The sequence below is a fragment of the Perna viridis genome, chromosome 14 (assembly GCF_037379345.1).
Source record: "Perna viridis isolate PV_CMFRI_1.1 ecotype Kerala chromosome 14, ASM3737934v1, whole genome shotgun sequence".
NCBI lineage: Eukaryota > Metazoa > Mollusca > Bivalvia > Mytilida > Mytilidae > Perna > Perna viridis.
Genome location: NC_142458.1, coordinates 33,336,434 through 33,359,871, shown reverse-complemented (window position 1 = coordinate 33,359,871; position 23,438 = coordinate 33,336,434). Strand labels below are relative to the sequence as shown.

Here is a 23,438-nt window from a genome sequence, read left to right as displayed (position 1 = left end):
CACTTTATTTCTAAGCAACTTAAATTAAACATCAATTACCCACCAAGTATGTCAACTTAACAATTCTTCCACTTAACATTTTTTTTTCAAAAACAGTTGGTTTAAATAAAAGATGTTTTGATCATAATAAATACAGCTGTACTAAGCCATATGGAAACATGGAAAAGATGACGAACAAAATGGAGCTTATAATTCCTTCCTTGAAGAAGGGCTTAGCTCTAGAAATGAACAAAAATTTCTCAAATCAATTTTGAGTTATACTACAAAATGTAGATGGATGGACAGATGTACAGACAGTGGTATACTTCAGCATATGTTAATATTAACCTGCTTGGACTTCCTCTGCTTTGGGTGGAGCTAAGCCCAGCTTTGATGCCAGTTCATCAGCAAATCCTCCAACCTTTAAAAAAATACATGTATATCACAGACAAGAACTTTTCTAAAAAGACCTCTAAACAAAATTCAACTTCTAAAAATGTACATAATATATAGTAAAATCTTTTCGTTAGGTTCATGGATCTGCAAAAATAAAATAAATGCCCACCAAAACTAAGGTTATTAAGATATTTCACAGTTTTCTCCTGTAAACTATATCTATGAAGGTGAAAATATAGACAGCAAAACTTTTATACCCCTATTAATAGAGCAAAGTGTGAAATTACCAAGTACCGGTATACAGTATAACAAAAAAGTGCTGCTCTGGCCCTAAATAATCAAGATTAATGTTAATCTGATAGACCTTACAATCATCAATGTTGTGTATGTATAAAAAATCATGTTTATTTATATCATTCTGCTTATATAAAACCTAAACAACAGTAAAAGAACCTGTAAGTATTTAAAAGATTTATATCCAATGAATTCTGACAAATGAACACATGTCCAGGTACATTTGTACTGATGATTGCTGTTTGCAGATAGTCTTAGTTTTTGGGATTACATAGCAAATTGTAGTGGAGAAAAGTTTCCTCCATTTTTGTTTCATGCTAAAACAAAAGCACATGTGTACACCTTGCATGCTACTATTTTTACCTTTTGTTCTTGTTCCTCTTCATTGTCTCCCTTATCCATTTCCTCCTCCACATCAGATTCTTCTGTTTCCTCCTCATCACTGCTGACCTTTTCTTTCTTAGTATCAAACAAATCACTGCCATCAGAACCAGACTAAAAATAAAAACCGAACTATAAATAGATATGAATAATCAAAATAAAAGAAAATAGCCACATTCAAAAGGTAAAAAGAAACTAAATACAAATAAAAAGTGATAAAACAAACAAAAGGAAGCCCAATTTTTTTTATGATTTACGGCCTTCATCAGGGACAGACAGCACTTGCTAAGAGAAAAAGACATCAGCTGCCAAACCCAACTAAAAATAAAAACAAATATAATAAAACCAAACCAAGTGTAAATAGATACTGGACTATAAAAAAATATTTGGCAATCAATACATGTAGATAACAAAACTATTGTAATTTGTAAATGATCATGCAGGAACAGTCATTCTATCACCACTAGGTACCAAGTGCTAACTGAGGCAATGCTGAGGGTAATAGTTGTAATCCACGGATTATGAATATATCATTACCCACATGAACATTAGAAAAATGTTTTATTATACTGAATCATTATAAAGTCTTCATAAAGCATAAGTTCTAGAAAGGCATTTTTTTTGTTTGTCATCTTATGACAGTGTATAGATGTTAACTTTGCACAGGAACTTTGAATAGCAATTAAAAAACTGAGAAGAAAATAACATAAAATGTCAGTACAGCACTTTTACCCTGGACATCTGTAAAAATAGTTTACCAGGTAAACTAAACAATCAGGACCATTTGAATTAATGTATTAAAATGTTACACATGATTAACTATGAAATAAACGCTGAAGGACAAGAAATTTATTCACAAAGGTAATGAAGAAAATATTAAAACTATTTATGCCAGAATTTGTATATGTTTACCCTACCTCAGATGAATTTTTATGTATTTACCCTACCTAAGATGAATTTTTATGTATTTACCCTACCTCAGATGAATTTTTATGTATTTACCCTACCTCAGATGAATTTTTATGTATTTACCCTACCTAAGATGAATTTTTATGTGTTTACCCTACCTCAGATGAATTTTTATGTATTTACCCTACCTAAGATGAATTTTTATGTATTTACCCTACCTAAGATGAATTTTTATGTATTTACCCTACCTAAGATAAATTTTTATGTGTTTACCCTACCTCAGATGAATTTTTATGTATTTACCCTACCTAAGATGAATTTTTATGTATTTACCCTACCTAAGATGAATTTTTATGTATTTACCCTACCTCAGATGAATTTTTATGTATTTACCCTACCTCAGATGAATTTTTATGTATTTACCCTACCTCAGATGAATAAGTTCTGGCTCTAGGTTTTGATGTTGGTTTTTCATCTTCAGATTCACTGTCTGATGAGGACTGAAAAATACAAAAAAAATCTATTTTAAAAATCAAACCACCACAGCACAAATATACAGAAATACTTCCTTTCAATAAAATTTTCTAACTAAAGAAAGAAGAAAATTCATATTTTTGAGATTTCCTTATCTCATATGCAGGTCGAAACAGAACTTGTGTGATATCCCATGAAACTTTACACAGTATATGGTAAAATAAACAGTTAGATAACACTCATATCTTACCAATGTGTGTTTTAAGTTTTATACAAAAGATATTTAATTTGGAAGAAAATATCTGGTGATTGATTATTTCAGTCGCATTGACTGATATAAAGTGGCATTTTTCACATCTGATTGTGATGTATCACTGGCCACTATGATTCATTATGATCAAATGTTAAATGTAGGTCATTTCAGTTAAAAATTTTCAATTAAAAACTGAATAAAGTGAGACACTGAAACAAACACCAGCTTTTTTTAATGAAAGAATGGTAAATCTCAGACACCATTGGGTAAGATATAATAGCTATTTAATTCAGGTGAGCCTTGTTAGAGAACGATAAAATCCTCAGGTGTCTGAGATTTTCCTATCTTTGTTTATATTTTCTAGCTGGAACACTGTCTTAACATGTCAGAAACAATATCTAAAAAAAAAAAAGATAAATTGACCCAGCCCTAATTTGATGCTATTTCATGTTTAAAAAGACACAAAAATATTTGATAAATCTCTATAGGGCAGTACTCAATGACAACTTAATTAATACTGGTAGAAAGACAGTACCTCTGGCTCTGATTCTGATTCTTTTTCAGGTTCACTTTCACTAAGTTCTCCATGGCCAATTTCTTCCTCTTCTGAAATAAAACATGAAGTTGTAAGTGTTGTCATGTATACCCCACTTGTACGGGAAGTTGACGTAGGACAGATTCATTTAAAAGCCACATACTAACTTTGAAATATATCCATCCATTGAGAGCAGAGATAATTAAGATGAAATTGAGACTGATGGAATGACAGACAGACGGACTGACAAGTTGATTACAATATACAAGTACCATCTACCCCTAGAACATGTTGAATTGGGGTATAATATGCAGTAAAACTATTGTTCAATTTTAACTGTATATGTAATTAACTAGATGATTTTCGCCAAGTTTGGTTACAATTGGATTAGTTTTAACAGACATTCTTTCAGTGGCCCAAGATCCTCTCTAGATTGCACAAAAAGTGGGTGGTTCATAGGAGTACTCAGATCAATTGAGTTTCAAATTATTGCCCCTTGTTGTTTTAGACGAGTTGACATTTGAAGATAGCCAATCAGAAGCTCCATCTATCCAGTGACACAAAAAAGTGAAAAGTTTATAAAGAACCTTCCATCCTTCATTTCTAGTGAGTTAAATTAAAATTAACCTAGAAGATTATGACCTAAAAAATATAAAACAAACACATGTATGACCTGATTCCTCCTGAATACCAACACAGTCATCACTCATAAACACAGGTGTACCAATTAACAATGGCAGTGGTCTGTTTAGGTAGAGATCCTGGAAAATAAACACAGGTGTACCAATTAAGAATGGCAGTGGTCTGCATAGGTAGGGATCCTGGAAAATAAACAGGTGTACCAACTAACAATGGCAGTGGTCTGCTTAGGTAGGGATCCTGGAAAATAAACAGGTGTACCAACTAACAATGGCAGTGGTCTGCATAGGTAGGGATCCTGGAAAATAAACACAGGTGTACCAATTAACAATGGCAGTGGTCTGCTTAGGTAGGGATCCTGGAAAATAAACACAGGTGTACCAATTAACAATGGCAGTGGTCTGCTTAGGTAGGGATCCTGGAAAATAAACACAGGTGTACCAATTAACAATGGCAGTGGTCTGCTTAGGTAGGGATCCTGAAAAATAAACACAGGTGTACCAATTAACAATGGCAGTGGTCTGCTTAGGTAGGGATCCTGGAAAATAAACACAGGTGTACCAATTAACAATGGCAGTGGTCTGCTTAGGTAGGGATCCTGGAAAATAAACACAGGTATACCAATTAACAATGGCAGTGGTCTGCTTAGGTAGGGATCCTGAAAAATAAACACAGGTGTACCAATTAACAATGGCAGTGGTCTGCATAGGTAGGGATCCTGGAAAATAAACACAGGTGTACCAATTAACAATGGCAGTGGTCTGCTTAGGTAGGGATCCTGGAAAATAAACACAGGTGTACCAATTAACAATGGCAGTGGTTTGCATAGGTAGGGATCCTGGAAAATAATTCATATTTACTTTGAAGTTTCAAGTATCACACCATAAAATATATAAATAAACAAATACCGTAATTCAGAGCTCACAGTCATTCTAAGGTCATGGTACAATGCAATGTATGTCATATACATAATAGGGACAGAGCATCAGCAACATCCTACACAGTGAAACTTAACTTAACCTTGAAAAAATCTTAAAACCTGTCTAAACCAGTTCTTTTATATCAATTAAAATGTATTCTAAATCCTGGTAAATTGAATGCCTGTCTACTCTAAAGGGTGTTTGATTTAGACAGGTTTTACTGAAACATAAATGTCTTGAAATGGATAGGTTGGATATGACATAATCTGAAAATATTTCAGAAGTAATTCTTTGAATTTCAAACACAGACACATAGTGTTCTGGGCAAGATATGTGTGACGTAACAACATGGCAATGCATTATTAACAAGTCAAAATATTTTTTTTAGTAAAAATAGCTCCATCCCTTACAGGCGTGTAGCTGAGGCCAAATTGAAGTGTAGGCAAAATTACGGCAGGAGGTCTGGGGCTGCTTAAGGCCTGGTAGGGTGTCCAGGGGGGCAATGCCCCCGAAGCTCCGTGGAGATAGTGTTTTAGAGCATCATTTATGCCTCTCCTGAATGTATTTTATCTCAAAAAAAAAAAAAAAAAAAAATTGGCAAAATTAAGTGCAGGCAAAAGCTTTTTTGCCTAACGGCAGCTACGCGCCTGCCTTACAGGCAAAGTCTCAAATCATATTATGCACACTTGCTGCTATGATCTAATAAAAAAAAAAAAAACAAAACAAAACAAGTGATGTTACCATGCAATATTCATATTGAAATTTTTGGGCCAACTGAAAAGATCACCAAGAATTGATACTAATAAACAGACTGCTCTAATTAATGTACTTTTAACTACTTTCATATCTGTAAGCAAATAAGCAGCTCACATCCAAAACTTGAATTAATAAACTCAGAATTAATTATTAATTTGGAATAAGATATAAGGTGGTTGTGGACAATAATAAACTGAATATAATTTTACATGATATGGTTTGATATGATATGTTTCAAAAAATATTTCAAAACATATTTCTGAATGTGTCTAACATTAAATTTTGATTGTGAAAAAATAAATTATACTACATTAATTATTATCCAATGCTGCTGATTTAAGAACCATGTCACAAAGACCTGTGGAAAAAAAATATCGAAGGGAGATAATCAAAAGCCTGTAGATCACTGAAATAAAATATAAATTGTTGACATCTAAACCAGTTTAGTCCAGAATATTTCTGTCTTCATGTTTATTCACTTTTGTATTTATAAATCCATGTAAAATAAAAAATAAAACTTTTTGATTAAAAAATATGAAGAAACATTAATTAAAAACAACTTTGATAATTTTTATCAGGTCTCATTTGATATAATTATACTTATAACCTTCAAGTATGGTAAATTTTGTAATGATATATATTTATCCTAAAGCATTATACTAATTGTCATGGTCTGATATGCCTATTGGCTGAAATGTCCGGCGTTCATAAGGAATTATTGGTTGTCATGGTCTGAAATGTCTTTGGATTGAATTGTCCTGCACTGGTTAACATTATGGTTCTTAAAATTTGCGAAACGTCTTAAAAGATTTCTTTATTATATTTAGTTTTGCTTCATTCTATTTCATTTTGTAGTTTAATTATGTTTTTATAACGATTAGATTCATTTTATAAAATAGATTAGATTCATTTTATAAAATTGATTCATTTCGATTTTTTCTTTTATTATTTTCGTTTCGTTTTGGTTCGTTTTCACTTTCGCAAATTTCATGACCGAAGAATTATGAGAAATATTGATTACGTAATTTTCATAAACATCTGGGTGCCACACTGCAGATTATAAGGCCAACCCTATCTTGGAAAAGCTAGGATTCCATTTGTATTTAATCATCAAAACTAGCAAATATTTTCCGAGACTGGTTTGGCTCTCAATTGCACATATACAAGTATACGCAAATGAAGCTGCTATTATGCAGTTTTTCAGCTTCTGAGAATGCATGTACAAACCGGATACTGATGCTTTTTCTTGCCATACGTATACAGAACCAAGTTGATAATACAACCATAAACGCTGTGTCACAGTAATATTTTGCTCCACAATGATTGTTTTTTTATGCAACTCATATCCCATGTAAATCACATAAAGATGATGAAACTACTCAAACCAAATTAGAACACCATTTAATCATTATTAATACAAAGGATTTTTTCACTATTCAAATTTCTTCATTTACAAGTAATGATTTTAAACAACAACCTTTCTAAAGTCCCCATATATTAATTTATTATAATAATAACTTTGTGAACAATCATTCAACCAATCAACAATTCTTGTTCTTGTAAAGAGAATTCTAATGCTGTACATTTTAATGGTATTGTCTTTCTTTACTATATTCTGAGCTAACTTTCAGTAGTGGCGAGTATTTTTTCATTGGATATCTCACTTTGTCTGTATGCTGTATGTAGAGATATTCCACGAAGATTTTTGGATTTATTACTGAGTGAATTTTATGGTGTGTTTGTTTCCATTTTATTTTTGACCTCACATTAGAGGGTAAAGGTTAAGGTCTAATAAAACTAGTTTAATCCTGACATGTCCACAGTTGGGAGAAGTTGGTCATTAATGTTTCCATGTTGTTATTTACTTGAATTGTTCATTTATTTTGAAGAAGTGTCATCATTTTAATTACTTTTGATATCGTGCACATTAATAGCTTTATACTTGAAGGTTTACACTTATTTAAGACCTTTTGGTGATTTCTTTAAGTATTTACTATTTTTATGAACGTTATACATAGGTGCATTTGTTGCACTTTATCATATCTGTTCCTTTTTCTATGGCACTATCAAACTTCGCAAGTCGTATAAAAAATTATTGAGACCATGTCCAAAATTCTCAAATTTTAAAGTTGCCCTTTGCTTTGTTATTTTGTATTTTGTCTATTCAAGCCAATAAAGATATATATATAGATATTTACAAAACATGTCAACTTTTCTCATTTCGTTATTAAAAAGTAAATTTTGAACATTATTGCTATTTTAGGTTATTTTAATATTCTTTTTTGTGTAAAATGCAGCCAGAATAATATTTGCAAGATATTGAAAAATTAAAATTGATTTTTTTTATAATGCATACATTGCATCATTCTAAATAACACCAAAATAAAATTACTTTTTTGGTTTCAATTGACAAAATTACAATAATTAATGCATGCATATACTTTGGATTTCAAAGTAATTTGCAAATGTTTTGTTTATATTTAAGGTGAGTTTATCTTAAAAAAAATGTTTTAGAATACATTTCAAAGTGTTCAAGATTTATATGAATCAATCATGTGATCATAAACTTCCTGCTTTTCATACCTTTGGTTCTAAAATTGGGTCAACTCTATAATTAGTATCATCATCGTCCTCTGAGTCTGAGTTGACCACATTAGAGTCTAATGCTTCAAATGCCTCTTCGGTGACTTTAATTCCAAGCTGTAATGCCTCTGATACTTTTGGTATTAGCTCGGCTTCCCTTTGTTCTCTGGTTTTTTCCTGCAATAAATCAAGAAAATCATAAGTAAGCATACATAGACACCCCAGTCATTGTCCTTTTCCAAACTCTGCTATAAACCTAACTATATAAAGTAATGTGAAAACAAATTTGGGGTGACAAATAGTTCAGTATTTTTCCTACCACTCTATAGGGCTAATGTATTGGGGGGGGAGGGGGAGACAATTTTTTTTTTACCCCACCATGCATACAATATAAGTGATTACTTTCTTTCATTGTTATGGCTAACAACCTTAAATAACAACCACCCATCAAATTTAAATAGAGGTGCCTCCCAACCCCCTCCCCACCAAAATTAATTCTGGAATATCGCTTACACACATCATCAGTGAGCCTACTTAGGAATCCCCAATTCCACTTTCTGCAGCTAACTTAGATGTAACCACACATGAGTTTGGGATATCAAAAGGCTAGGAATACTATTCTTTACTAACATGACATAACTGACCTTTATAAAAGTATGAGTGTTTTACTGTAGCACAAACATTTTACAAACAATTTACATGCATACTTAGGAAGTTTCATAAGTTAGGTGGCTGGTACAGACAAATACATCAATGCAAGAATATGCAAAGCCTACCAAGCCTTCGCAATGCTGAAACCAGTGTGGAAATCAAATATGCTTAGCAAGAACACAAAGATAAAAAAGTTAAATAGCAATGTTAAATCTGTCCTTTTCTATGGATGTGAAATCTGTATACTAACAACAGGACTACTACACAAAGTCCAGGTATTTACCAACAAATACCTAAGACACATTTGTAAATTTTGGTGGCCAAAATTACTGGAGTGTACCTAACAGGAAACAGCAGATGTCTAGATAAAAAGACCAACATGGCAATGGATTGGTGACATCTAGAGAAAACATCAGACCAGTATCACCAGACAGGCGTTGGACTGGAATCCACAAAAGCATAGGCAACAAGGGCGACCTTTGCAGAGCCAGAAGATAAGTAGGCTGAAGGAATTAGAGCAGACAGACAAGACCTGAAGCAAAAAGAACTGCCAAGAACAGTGTGAGATGGAGAACAATGGTAGCAGTGCAATGCTCAACAAGAAACAAAGAGGACCAAATCAAGTAAGTTGAACACAGCTATTTTCATAGTGAAAATAACTACCATCATCTTCCAGTTCTTACTCCAATGATTGTGGTATGGTATATTACCTGAACACAATCAATAACATAACATGACATAACTCAGTGATTCCCATGTGACTGGTACATTCACCCATAGGTTTGCATGTTTACCTTTTTTCAATTAAAAATAAAGATGCACATATACCAGATATTTCTTATTGAGTTCAAATATGAGATCTCTGCATATATTTTACATTAGAGTTTTAGAGTTGGCAAACCTAATTTAAATGAAAGGTAATGAATCACAATTTTCTCTGAAAACACACAAGGGAGCAGTAATATTTATTACACAAGTACACACATTTTTGCAACATAATAAGTAAAAATAACAAATGTACATTTTGATTGTGTTGGAAAATAACATTTTAAGGTTTCAAACAATCTTACATATGAAGGTTAAAATAAGCATTAATCTTATCAAAATTGTAAAGTTTTGTTATAGGTTTAAAGAAATGCCAATTAATGGTTCTGACATTATTTCCTCGAAACCAAACATTTTTTTTTTAGTTTTGATTTGTCAAACTGGACATGCTTTTACTACAGAATAATTTGATTGTACATTGTACTCTTTTTGAACTTGATGTGAACCCGACTGAAATCAGAGTGCAAGTTTGAAGAAAATCTATGCTATAACTATTGCAAAGATAAGTCAAGGACCCCACTATATAGATAGTCAAAACAAAGTTTAAACGGCATGACTTCCACAAAATTTTAGAGATCTCATTCTGTTCAATAGTTTGAAATTTTGATGACAAAAAGATGACTGATGAGCAGACACATAAAAGCATACATTACACTTTCCACCTTTGTTGCGTGTGGTATTATAACAAAATCCCCTAGATGTGTACCTGAGGTTCTTCTTTCTGTGTTTCTTTTGTTTCCTCTTCATTGCTTACATCTTCATCATACACTCTCTACAAACACAGGAAATTGGATTGAGTTACACAATAAAAGTAACTATCTAATACAGGGTGAAATATTCAACACTAGTTCTATAGTTTTGATAGATAAATTTTCAAAATTAAAGCATACTGTGAAAGTACTTTTATGGGTAAAAATTTTTGTGTATTCTTGAATTAGGGGTTTTGAGGTCTTTACTACACACATCTTTGAAAATTTCCTTTTCGTTGGGAACTAGATTTTGTAGTTTGGCCTATCTACAAAAACCATGAAATTTGGTACCCCACAATCAATAGTACATTGACAGTAATAATCTGCTGGCACTGGACAGGCTCATGAAATCTGTGGTGGGGTAAGGCTCTTTTGAATAACATCATATTTATTCAGGGAAGCAATTTGTACCGATGAAATTACAAAGGTATCCAAACTAATCATCTGCTGGCTATGACCTCTAAATGGTCTCTAATACTATACAGTAAGGAGAGCTTTTTTTCAGATTGGTCAAAAGGTGGAAAATTTAAGAGAAAACTGTTATTATTTTTTTTGTACTACAGACTGTAAATTCAGAAATTATTGCATTGTTGCAATGTCTTTATTTTTGCATGTTTTTTTTTTTTTTTGTCAACAACATGTATTTGGAAGTTTACAGTAGATTACAATTTTGTTTACAGGTATATTTATTTGTTGGTTTTCATCACATTATTAAACTCTTTTATAGACTGCAAAGGCAGCTGATTTAACACAAAACTTTATTTCAAAGATTTTTCTTTATTGCTGAAAACTTCTTTAAGAAAGCCTTACAATATACTTACATTTTCAACAAACTGAGTATTAGCCAACATGATAAAATCATTGAACACATTGTGTACCCTTACTCCTGTCATCTATAAATAGAATTAAAAAAATAGAATACATACAGATCTCAGTGCTTGCCTTTATCAGTTAGTGTGGTTCTAGTAAAGACAATTTTGTCTAGTGTAATAACATGCTTTTTTTCATTGTTGTAGGCTAATGGAACAGTGAATTGTTTTAATTGATAGTGTAGATGAAAGCTAATCATTGAAATTTTCAAGGAAAGGACAGAGATCTAACTACAAACAAATCATCAAGATAAAATCTAAAACAGACAACTGAATGATGAGGAGTGACATACTGATAGAGGGATAGGCATCACCTTATATGCTCTCTCGTATGACCTCTATAGAAAAAAACATTAATAAATGAATGAGTGAGGAAGGCTATATACATGTATTTTCTGTCTACTGGCCCCACATAAACTGTACAATTTGTGGCACCTGTCTTTTGAGTAAAACAAATACAAATATGATCACCTGATATATGTACATTGTATGTATATAGTTATTTAATGTTCATTGGCATATACATGTACTTTTATCAGTCATTCATTCTTCTGTTTTGCTTTGCAACAGTCATTTTTTTAGGTCTTTTGAACTGATGAAGTTTTAAAATACAACAATGTAAAATAGACAAAATACTACGGGAGAAGATCTCTGTTAATGCATATTGAATTGTAATACTGTGGACTGTAATAACTGATTAATTCTCTTCTGATATTTTGCCAAATTATTGCTGACAACCAAGGCAATTTAATATTGTTACATGTATACTACTCTCAGCATGAATATTTCAAATCTCCCCAGTGAAGAAAGAGAAAGTGACATCACAGTGTTTCCAACTAATTTCCCCAGTGGAGAAAGAGTAAGCGATGTCACAGTGTGTCCAACCAATCTCCCCAGTGGAGACAGAGTAAGTGACATCACAGTGTGTCCAACCAATCTCCCCAACGGAGAAAGAGTAAGTGATGTCACAGGGTATCTAACCAATTTCCCCAGTGGAGAAAGAGTAAGTGATGTCAAAGTGTGTCCAACCGACAAAGTGGTTATAATTCTTCTTTCTACATACATGTACCAAAATGTACAAAATGACTTTGAAAGTTTAATAACAGTTCAGTTATGTACAGAAAATATAATTGAAATGTATCAAAATAAAGCAATTTTATCTCAGTTCTGATAGTCAATACACACTGGAGCAACAGTTGACAAAAACAGTGATCCAGCTGTGCAGAGTGGAGAAATTAAAATTCGGTTGGACACTAGTATAGAATGTACCTTAGTATCATGTAGTAGACCATCTACTTCTTTTCCTATTTCATGCACCTTTGAAATCATCTGATGGGAAAACTCCTGCAGATGCTGGAGCAGCTGAAAATATTAACATTAAATACAATATTGGTTTTCTAAGCAAGGATTTGAATTAACACAACAGTTATTCACACTTATTGATAAAAACAATGCTTTAGGCATGCTTAGTACATTTAATCAGAAATGCACTGTACTCCACAAGAATACTAAATGCACATTGTACATGTATGTACATTTATACACCTTTTCCTTTTTTGTTTGCCTCGATGAACAAAGTAACATACCGGGTAATGTACAAACACAACATACCAGGAACCTTATAATCAAAATGTTTGAATATACATGTATTCCTGCATGTGAATGTCACAATGTGTGTTATAAATAGCACATGGCAATCATTTTAAAGGTAAGACTGGGTAAGAACTTGAATGTCCTTCCTTATGGTAACCTTAAAGTAAATGAAGGTAAAATAAAACTAAACAATGCAATCTGTCTAATCATACCCCAGCATCTCCTGCCAAAGACCAGTTGTTGGCATTTTGTCTCATCTCAGAAATAGTCCAAGGCTTCTCCCAAAGTCTAGGTCCATTGCTAGGGGTCTCTGTGGTAGCTGGACCACCAGCCTACAAAATAATTCAATTAATAAAAAAAGAAGGTGATTAGTCAAGCGTTATTAGTGTACACAAGATATCTAGAATCTTGTTTCCTGATAACAATCTTTCAGTGGCTCAGGCAATTTAAAAAAATCAGTAAATAATAGTAATGTATTCTAGTCTGCGTATCCAGTACTCCTCTCTTTCCCTTGAATAGTTTTTACTTAGAACGGGACTGTTCGTAGGATGGTAATTTTTTTTTCTAAAATACGAACTTTCATGGAGAGGATTGAATGATCTTGTTGATTAAAGCACATACCAAAATGTGTACCCGTACCACTTTCCCCATACCAAAATACCATTCTGCCGATTTCAGAATTCAAATTCTTTCAAAACATTATCTAAGGTCATAAAATAAAATCTTAGCCTCTGAATGTTTTCAGATAAATGCGATATTCAGACTGGAAGGTAAGAAATATTCAATTACAAATTTGGTACAGTAACTTCCTGTTAGGCAGCGGCTGCTCATCCACGCATTCGTGGTCGGGGAGCCTCTTCAGGCTAATCAACCACACATCCGGTATGTGTCAAAAACATCATGACGGAAACGTCTGATTCATTTTAGAAATATTGTTGAAATATATCTGCACATGTACGACTATTATTGGCTTCAAGATCTGTGTTCACATTTGATAAACTGAAGTTCTCTATTTGTGTTATAAACTATAGTCAGACTGCATATTTGATAGTAGGAGCAAGCCCCTGTGCTTGAAAATGAACAGATTTTATGTTGGTCAGACACAAAACAAGTCACAGAAGTTATGATGATTGGTGCCAAAGTCAATGCATCGTCTTTTCTTTACCAATGTTTTAAAAATTTGTAATAAAATCTTGGATGAAAATTAAGTTAAAAAGTACTTCAGTGCTAATGCATGGGATGTTCTTCAAATTTTAGTTTCTACGAAGAAGGGTCGATCTGTGTAAATGGACATGCTTCACATGTAAGGAGAAATTGCCTGATCAAGATTACTGTCTGGAATGGCAGCATCTTGATTTAAAATATGCCGGACTGAATCATGTGCCAAAAGAATCTTTCTGGATGTGCTTAAATTTAAGAAAGTCTTTGAAGTTTGTTAAATGTGTATATATTATTGTCTTAGTTTTGAATGAGTTTAAATAGATATTTGCAACATCAGATACGATTTAACAACTTTTATTGTATTTGCATCATTTTGTATGCATTTGTACGAGATAAATTTTGTACAAATTCCACATTTCTAACATATAAATGAGCATTTCCGTCTGGATTCCATGAGTTATTGACTCAAACTGTATGAATGGACGATAAGTTTAAGATGCTCTCATCCATGAATGTGTGGACAAGCAGCCACTGCCTTCCCGTTACATGTTTCAGGACTTAAGAGAACATAAAATCGACTGATTTTGAAAAATTCATAAATGTTATCAATTTATTTTATCTTTGATTTAAAACTTTAAGACCAAGTTTCAGAATAAAACTCTTGATAATAATAGAAAAAATATAATGATTTCATACATGTGAACCTAACGGCGGTAGTTCAATTCTACCGGAATTAGAACCTTCCTACCGTTCTACCGTTGAAACAGAAAATCTACCGCTTTGCGAACATTATACCGTAAACAAATTTTGGACGCCATTTTTTTTATTTACTGAAAGGAAAAACCCGAGAGGATCGAATAACGACATTTCCGGTTGATCTCGGGTAGACAGGAGAACTGTTAATTACCGTTAATTAGGGTCATAAACAGTAATTTAGGGCTTTAGTGGTTATCGACAAGTCGTAATTTAAAAGATGTGTGATGATTATATAACAACAGGTGATGATTGACAATTATCCAAAGTTTTAGTGGTACATGCTTAATTGATTAAACAATTTATTACCGACGATTGGGACTGGTGTAAATATTGATGCAGGACATATGATCTTTTGATGGTTATAGAAACATTGACCATGCATTCACTGAAAATGACTCAAAGAATGGCTTGTTTTTTTTATCCAAGTCAATGGAGGAACTAAGTGATTTTTTCTATTTGGAGCACTCTCACGACCATCAACCATCAAAATGCTGAAACGTAATATTGCATCTGCAGCACCTCCTGCCAAGAAAGCAAAGTACTGTTCCAAATTCAATGCTGTGTGAAGTCAAAGTGGTACCAAGCCAGTAATGACTATTTGAAATGAAATCATGCACGTAGTGACAATTTTTAAATGAAAACTATTTAATTAATTATAGTAGATATATCCAAGGAGCTATATATACATTGAATTGTCAATAATAAATAAAATCATTAAAATGTCCAAGTGTTAATCCATCAAAGAGGTCTTTCCAACTATTCAAATAGAGTATTCAGCATTTTTTCTCATGGAAACAGACTTAAAACAAGGTTTTCTATAAGTTTCACACATATTTGACTTGTTGCGCGGTGAAAAAAAAACGTGGACAAAAAACATCCAGTTTTCAAACCAAATCTCCAGCTGAAAAATGACAAATCTCCCGTCTTGAAGGAATGACTTTATCACACGTATGTGATTTGGGTATGGGGAATATGGTACGGGTACTGGTACGAGTAACAAATTTCGGAGTGAACCTATTTGATTGTGACTTTGTACACACAATGACATAGTTATACATGAAAATTATGTCTTGGAGTTGGGTGTTCTGATTGATCAAGATGAAACTTATCACTCGAAGATCAGATTAATGTAAAATCAGACAACAGAGTGATACTACCTCTTGCTCCATCTTTCAAGGATTTCGGGGGTGTTTTCTTATTTAGATTTTTGTCATTTCCTGCGGTTTGTCACATGATAATTCCAAATTATCTACCTTGGATTTGCCGACTCGTCCCTAAGTAAACTCGCCCATCGTAAGAAGCACTCCACATAAGAATCATGTAACCCTTGTTTTTAAGATATAAAAATTATATAGATTCAAAATTAGGAGTATGGTCTAAAACGTGTAACCCGTACCCGTACCAACTTTTTCCCGTACCAAAATAATGTTTTGCTAAAATAATCATTCTTACGATATGTTAAGAACTGAAAATCGCATGAGGTGTGGAAAAGCCCGTTTCTAATCAAGAAAATGATGTATATTTTTTTTCTAATATTTCTTGTTTGATCGGTTTTCTTAAGTCAAAAGGTCTAAGAGTAATCAAGGGAACCAAAGTTATAGCGGTAATCAAAAGAATGTAATCCAGGGACAAAGACCCGATTTGGAAAACAGACATACCCAACAAAGAACATAAAGTAACTAAAATCATACATACAAAGTAACAAAAGCAAATGAGAAACTCGGACTCCACTAAAAACTGGCAGCATGGACCAGGTGCACCGGTATGGTAAGCGTCCTCTGTTTTTCTAGAAACACGCGCCGAGTTGCTCATAAAAAGTCAAGTTCGGGGTAGACAAACGAGGAAAGGAAAACCATGGCCCGTTGAATAAATCAGTTTTCATGGTGCAGATGGATACACCATAACGATCCACGAGTTCATGATGACGACCATAAAACTTCTGTACTGATGACTTCAATCTTGTAGCAACATAACCCTGTTCCATAAGCCTATTTGTTAGAGTTCTAGCGCGAAACAAAAAGTCTGCGTAGTTTCGGCAAGCTCTGGCATAACGTATGAGTTGTGATATGAACACTCCATACGCAGGTGCTGAAGGGAAATTGCCACAGATGAAAGGAAAGTTGACAATTCTGAACGAAAGGTCATCACGTTTGTCGTAAAGTTTGGTCAGTAGTTTTCCTTTACCATCGATTTCTAAGTGTAGGTCAACATATGAGGCTGACTTCACAGTGTCTGTAGTATCCTTTATCTCAAGATTTTTTGGGTAGATGCGATGTATCAAATCTCCGAAATTAGGATTGTTTAAAGATAACACGTCATCTATATATATCTAAAACGTTTTGCAGACAAAAACAATGTTGTTTTGGGCTTTGTCTGCTGGTACGATAAAATATTTGTCATGTATAGTAGACATCGGGGTCTTTAAAAACCGATGTAGCCTTGGCACTCATTGACTTACTTAAAACTTTCATTCGTTTCAAAATTAAAGACCTCACACCTTTAACCACTCTGACAGAGAATCAATGTCTTCTTGTTCTCGTTTATCCATTTTCTTTCATAGTCCTCGACGGCATTCATAAGAATTTTGAAGTTATAATTCCAATTTATGGACCGTGGTTCACGGTACTTGGGACATTTAGAAAGAATATTACGCAGAGATTCGTTTTCGATGATGGTTAAATCTCCCGTAACGACGTGACCAGATGGACCATATTTGAATGGAGAGGTTTTGCAAGAACAGTTAGGTGGTTTAGCCTTGAAGTCCTCAATCTCGAGGTTCTGCAATAGCCTTTTATAATTGAAAATATTGGATGCAATAGGTGAAGTATAGGAATATGAAATAATTGGTATGGATTTGTCTTTGAAATATGGGGAAATTTTGTTGGTAACGTTTTTGTGATGGAGGATGTTAGCCAAATTAATTGCATCTATACCTTTGTTGACAAACGGTAGTGGAAGAAATGGTCGTTTTTCTTCATCTTGACTTTTCACACAAACTGGTTTAAAGAGTCTGTGGAAACCAATATCCAAAATGATGACAAGTCTGTATAATGACGAGGTGGGGTCAGAAACAGGAGTGTCAAGACTTGTTTTGTAAAGAGAGTGTTGTAGAGTAAGAGGTATAGAATATAAGTTTAGTTCTAATGTGATGAAGTCCAAGAGGTTTTTGTATGAAAGGAAGGAGACCATCTATGGAGACAACATGTAACTTAGTTGACGTATAGTGGCGATGGCCATGACTCCTTTTCCGTCTTGGATTTTGTTCAAATAAATCCATCACATTTATGCTATTGTTACATTGGCTTGAAAGGTTTCCTAAACTTTTGATGTTGTCATTGCATCCGTAAGGTATTGCAGTACCTAGTCTGCGTATCCAGTACTCCTCTCTTTCCCTAGAATAGTTTTTACTTAGAACGGGACTGTTCGTAGGATGGTAATTTTTTTTTTCTAAAATACGAACTTTCATGGAGAGGATTGAATGATCTTGTTGATTAAAGTGTTGATAAACTGTCGGGACTTTGGTGGTATTATCCCCATATCAGCAAAGAATGGATACGATCTTTTCCAGAACGAAAAACAAAGTCTCATAAACAGAGTCTAGTGTGATTTTATTTTATCTTCAATGAAAATTATGATAATATCATGATGTTCTAATGTCAAAGATGAATTAAAATTGTACAGATAACAAAAATACTGGACTTTGATTATGGGTACGGGAATTTCCGGTTACACATTTTAGACCTCTTGAAAAGAGAAAATAGAATAAAATAATTTTTTTTTCGACTAACATTTCAAATATCATTAAATCTAGCCTAACTATCATATCATTTTGTAAATTTGTACTAACTTTCAGCTGGAAGTATATCATGTAACAATGAAGAAATTGACAAAATAGTACTTGGGTACGGGGAAAAGTTGGTACCGGTACGGGTTACACATTTTAGACCACACTAAAATTAAGGGAGATAACTCTGTAAATGACATTAAAATACAATTGATTCTGTTGGATTTTCAACGTGGATTATTTCCTAAGAGCAGAAAGATTGGAATGAATGATTATGCATTTTATCATATAGACCAATGAAACAACTCAATAACAAAAATAAAAATGTGTAGCCTTTTTGGTGGTGTATCACATATTACGGAATTTGCATATCTTATTCTTACAAAGACGACTATTTAAATAACTCCACTCGCCGCATTATCCGAGTCTATCGGCTGATCACGTGCGGTTGATCTGACACGGCGACCATGCATTATTATAGGTCGGTTCTTCACAAAAAGAAAGAAAAGAGTCTATCTTATGGCAAGTGAAAATCGCCGAAATTATTGAAAATAAAAACAAATAGAAATAGAAAAAAAATATAAATATCATAAGAAATATGCACTAGACTTAACAGGTCTGTACTTTCATTTTTTAAATGTCATCATTTGATTGCTATGGCAACAGATTTGTTTCCTTAAGCTTATGTTTTATGTCGCTCTTTTTTTATTACTGTAAAGCCTTTCAGACATAACGCGAATTGAACTTCTATGATAATTTATTCCAATTGTAAGTAAATTGTCGGTCAAAAGCTCACTAGAGCCTAATATGTTTACAGTTATTATGTTTTCATGCCGACTCTAAATAAAACTTACTTACTACTTAGGCTCCAATCATTTTATTACGGGGGGAGGAGACTTCGTATTTTATGGTTGAGGTAGATAAATTCTTGTCTTCATAACGTAAATCCTGTTTTGTACATACTCACAGTAGAGGGAACTGACTTGGATGATAGACTTTATCTTCTAATATATATACGCAATATTTATTTTTAGTAAATTATTAAATAACCCCCGAGCCCGCGCAGTTTCACCTTGATATGAAAATGGTTGGTGCCTCTTACATCAGTGGTGGCATTTACAAGGTGACCCATACCATACATTTAGTTATGGTCGAATTTTGCACAATAGCAAAAGTAACTTGAAATTTTAGCTGCAAATTATATATCTTTATATTGATACTTTTTTTACATAAAACTTCTAGCAATGTTACCCATTGTCAACAGAGAAACTTGAGAAATTTGATAATAATGAGGCAAATAACAGAAAGACAATTCAGAAGACCATCCATGTTGGATATTCATAGAAATATGTTTTACAGCTACATGTATTAAACCCACCGCTTCTCCGTTTCTCCGTGTAAAAAAGTAACATTGATGTATCGATATACATGTTTGTTTTGTTGAGTGATCTACAACATTAATATCTACATGTGTCCGGCTTGTTTGCTACCACTGCTGATTTGTTTCTTTATCTTACAAATAAATGAAAATTTTAATTGTAGCAAATCGTGTTCAAAGATAGCAGTATTTGGCCAAGTTTTCAACAAAGCTTGATTCGATCATCATCTCAATCGTATTTATCCAAAGGAACGTGCCATTAAGGACAATACAGACTTGCATCAATATGTCTCGTATCTTGACCGTTTCTTAGAAATTAAAGAAATCGTAAAGGATTAAAAAGCTGACTTAGTTTTGTCGATATATTTAAACTTTAACTTACACATTGTCTATTCTGTATTGTGATTTTTTTGTTAAGTAAGACATCGACGAAAATCAGCAATGATATGGTGTTGTTGGAGTAGAGAGATTTGTAAATTCTGGTTCCATCTTTCTGAAAAGCAAGTCCACAATTAATAGAGTTTGTTCAACCTTGTAATTTCAAACCCGAATTTATGCCCTTCATGTTTTGAAGCTAAGTTCAACATTGAAGACAATGGATTAATTTGTTTTGGGAACGAATCAAAACCTTCTGTATTGGTATACAACGACTGTATAGAAATTAATGAGGTTTTGTTAAACATGTATTTACGGGTCATGTAAATACTTCTATCGGCTTATTGTTGCTTTATTGATTCCGTTTCTTTCCTTTTTGGGTATCCTTTCGAGAACTAAAGCACTTCAAATTAGCAACAGGTTGAAGTACCAGTACATGTTTATTGCTGAACTATAATTTTTTGCGTCCATTTCTTAAAGGGTAAGGTACGGTAGACCGGTAGTGCAATGACTTCTATAAAATTTCACGTTGCAAGAAATTTCTCACTTCCAACTTGGAAATGAGAAATGACTATTTGAGAGTGAGAAATGTCAACTTGGAACTGAGAAATGCCTCGCATCAATAGGGAAATGTGAAAGAATTCATGGCACTACCGGTCTTGCATAGTTAGGACCTCAACCATTTAAATCAATCAAAACTTTCTGTTTGTAGTATGAAAGATTGTAATAGAATTTTTATCCTTTTATATTGTTTTCTAATCCTAATTTTTAAATGATTCCATGAGTACATAAAAAAATAAATCCATTCTATTGTGATGTGACACATTGTGGTATAATATCAACGATGAATACACTTGTACTCTAGTTATTGTTTGAATATCAGGAAAATGCCTGTTGTTGGCTGTATTTTTGGTCTGAAACTGCTCAAGCCGCAATCCTCAATAAAGCATTCCCACTCATCTTTTTAAAGATGTATAGCACCTTGTGGTATAATTCCATGTTGACGTATACTCAAGTTATTGTCTGGAACCCAGATTGTCTACTAACGAGGAGGACGACGACGACTGCACCAAACCATTATACGCACAAATAAAAACAGTTTACAAGCCATCCCCTTATAATTGATTAAGTTATCCAGCTAATATATCTAGAAATGCTTGAGTAGCCCGATACAGCAAACCTATAAATCATATTACTCTCTTCGTCAGTAGTTATGATATCAGTAACTCGATTGTTATTTCTAAAGGGAAAAAAAGAAATCTTACCCTACCGGTACATCTGGTTCATGCTCTCAGTTTGGGGAAAATTGTAGTTTGGTATATGCTTAATTATAGCCTCTGCAAACAAAGTTTGGGGGTAAATAGGTTTCACCCTGTCTGTTCATCCGTCCTTCCGTATGTATTTCTCTATGTACAAACTGTTTTCTAGGAAGAAGCTGGTAGCATTGTTATGAAACTTTGTGGGATGTAATATAACCACACTGAGTTGTGCATATTGTCAGGAATTTATGTTTGACAAAATTGAAGAAATGATGGCTGTTGAACTTCGGCTTTTTAGCATAACTTAGTCTAATGCTTTGTCCACAACTCCTCCTTGACTAACAGGATTGTTATGAAACTTGATTGAGATTTAGATTACCATATAAAAATGTGCATATTGTCAAGAATTTATGTTTGACCAAAAATTTTAGAAATAACGGCTTTTAGAACTTCGGCATTTTTCAGAAAAAACTTGATTTGATGCTTTGTTCACAACTCCTCTTCAATGACTTGTAGGATTGTAATGAAACTTAATAGAATGATAGATTATCATATAGAAATGTAAATGTTGTCAGAAATAAGTAATATTCTGTTATTGTGATGTCAACAAGAAATGGTACCGATTGCTGTATGGAGTTCAGTGTTTTAGAAATGGCAACAATTTGTTTGTCAAAATTGTGTGATCTATCTACCATAAAAGTTGTGTCTAATATGAATCGTATGACCTCATTGGTCCCTAAATTTACAGGGTTCAACAGGCTGCGGGGAGTATTGAAAAGTCTGGTAAAGGGACAATGTATAGTTACTTTAAATGTATTGTATATTTCCTGTCAATGTAACTTTCTGTTTTATCAGCATTGCATAGTATGATTTTTTTAAATAATTGTTGTCACTCTGAATGTGGTTGAACTTGATCTTTAGTATGTACATACATGTTATGTTTTTTATTTTTGTATTTCTGGTCATTCATAATTTATTAATATAATATTTAACAAAACTTGTCGTATTTTTCGCGTTCTTGTGAAACGTGCGAAATAATTTCGTTTAAAGAACGTTTAACAAGTTCTGTGAGTAACATGTGAGATATTTATTACACATGGTATTGTATACGTAAGTTGTATGAAATGTTGTTTAAAGTATATCGTTTTATATGAACAATGGGCTAACCATAGACACAAAAATCCAAATTTGATTCGGTTCAGTTTTTGACGGCATTTACTTCTGAAACTTAATCAATGTGGTTAAAGAACTTAACAATTTGCCTTCCAAGGCATGAGATACAATTTATAATTACACTGTTAGAATCATCATAACAAAACCTTTAAACACGTTTAATAAACTCAGTTGAAATTGTCCCACAAAATAAGTAATTCATGAATACCGTTGTATAACATGCATGTATAAGGTCCCTTTCTGAGGACTAAACCAGCACATTTGAACCATCACCACTAAATTCAATACCATATCCTCCATTTTGTGGTATGAGAGCTTGCAGTAAGATCAGGTAACAGTCGCGGTCGTATACAAAATGTATAAATATTTTAAGTGCATGCATTTATAAAATCATTTGCATCTTTGACTTGGAAATAAAATATGTTAAATAGATCATCTAACTTTTGTATCGTCTTTTTTTCTGCTAGATTCCCATTGCCGTGCGTTCCTACAAACGCCTGGATAGATCATTCGTAGCTGAGCATGGAATCTATTTGGAGTTTCCATTGTGTGTATATTGTACGAGTAGATTTCAGTTCTATGTTTTTTTTTATCAAATGCATTGTGGGTTTCCTTTATTTGTCTTGTACCTTGTCAGTGGGTTCGTTTGATTCTTGTCTTTGTTATGTTTTTGTTTAAATACAATTTTAAATAAACAATTAAACGACCCAAAGTTAGTGGCTAAAATGCGAAAAAAAACAACATAC

The 23,438-nt window shown here is 33.2% G+C and overlaps 1 protein-coding gene across 2 annotated transcripts in view; it reads right to left on the bottom strand.

Annotated features, from left to right (window-relative positions):
* Positions 1-15,991, bottom strand: part of LOC148599057 (uncharacterized) — a 52,682-nt gene extending 36,691 nt beyond the window's left edge. For both annotated transcript variants that reach the window (XM_088559931.1, XM_088559932.1), the window contains exons 1-11: positions 15,881-15,991; positions 13,019-13,138; positions 12,483-12,575; positions 11,166-11,237; positions 10,302-10,367; positions 8,120-8,296; positions 3,895-3,982; positions 3,222-3,292; positions 2,388-2,459; positions 1,033-1,164; positions 328-400 (exon numbers count right to left, since the gene is read on the bottom strand). In XM_088559931.1, the coding sequence (XP_088416057.1) occupies positions 328-400; positions 1,033-1,164; positions 2,388-2,459; positions 3,222-3,292; positions 3,895-3,982; positions 8,120-8,296; positions 10,302-10,367; positions 11,166-11,237; positions 12,483-12,575; positions 13,019-13,138; positions 15,881-15,892 (976 nt within the window). In that variant the 5' untranslated portion in view covers positions 15,893-15,991. The remainder of the gene's footprint in view (positions 1-327; positions 401-1,032; positions 1,165-2,387; positions 2,460-3,221; positions 3,293-3,894; positions 3,983-8,119; positions 8,297-10,301; positions 10,368-11,165; positions 11,238-12,482; positions 12,576-13,018; positions 13,139-15,880) is intronic.
* Positions 15,992-23,438: the final 7,447 nt, after the last annotated feature.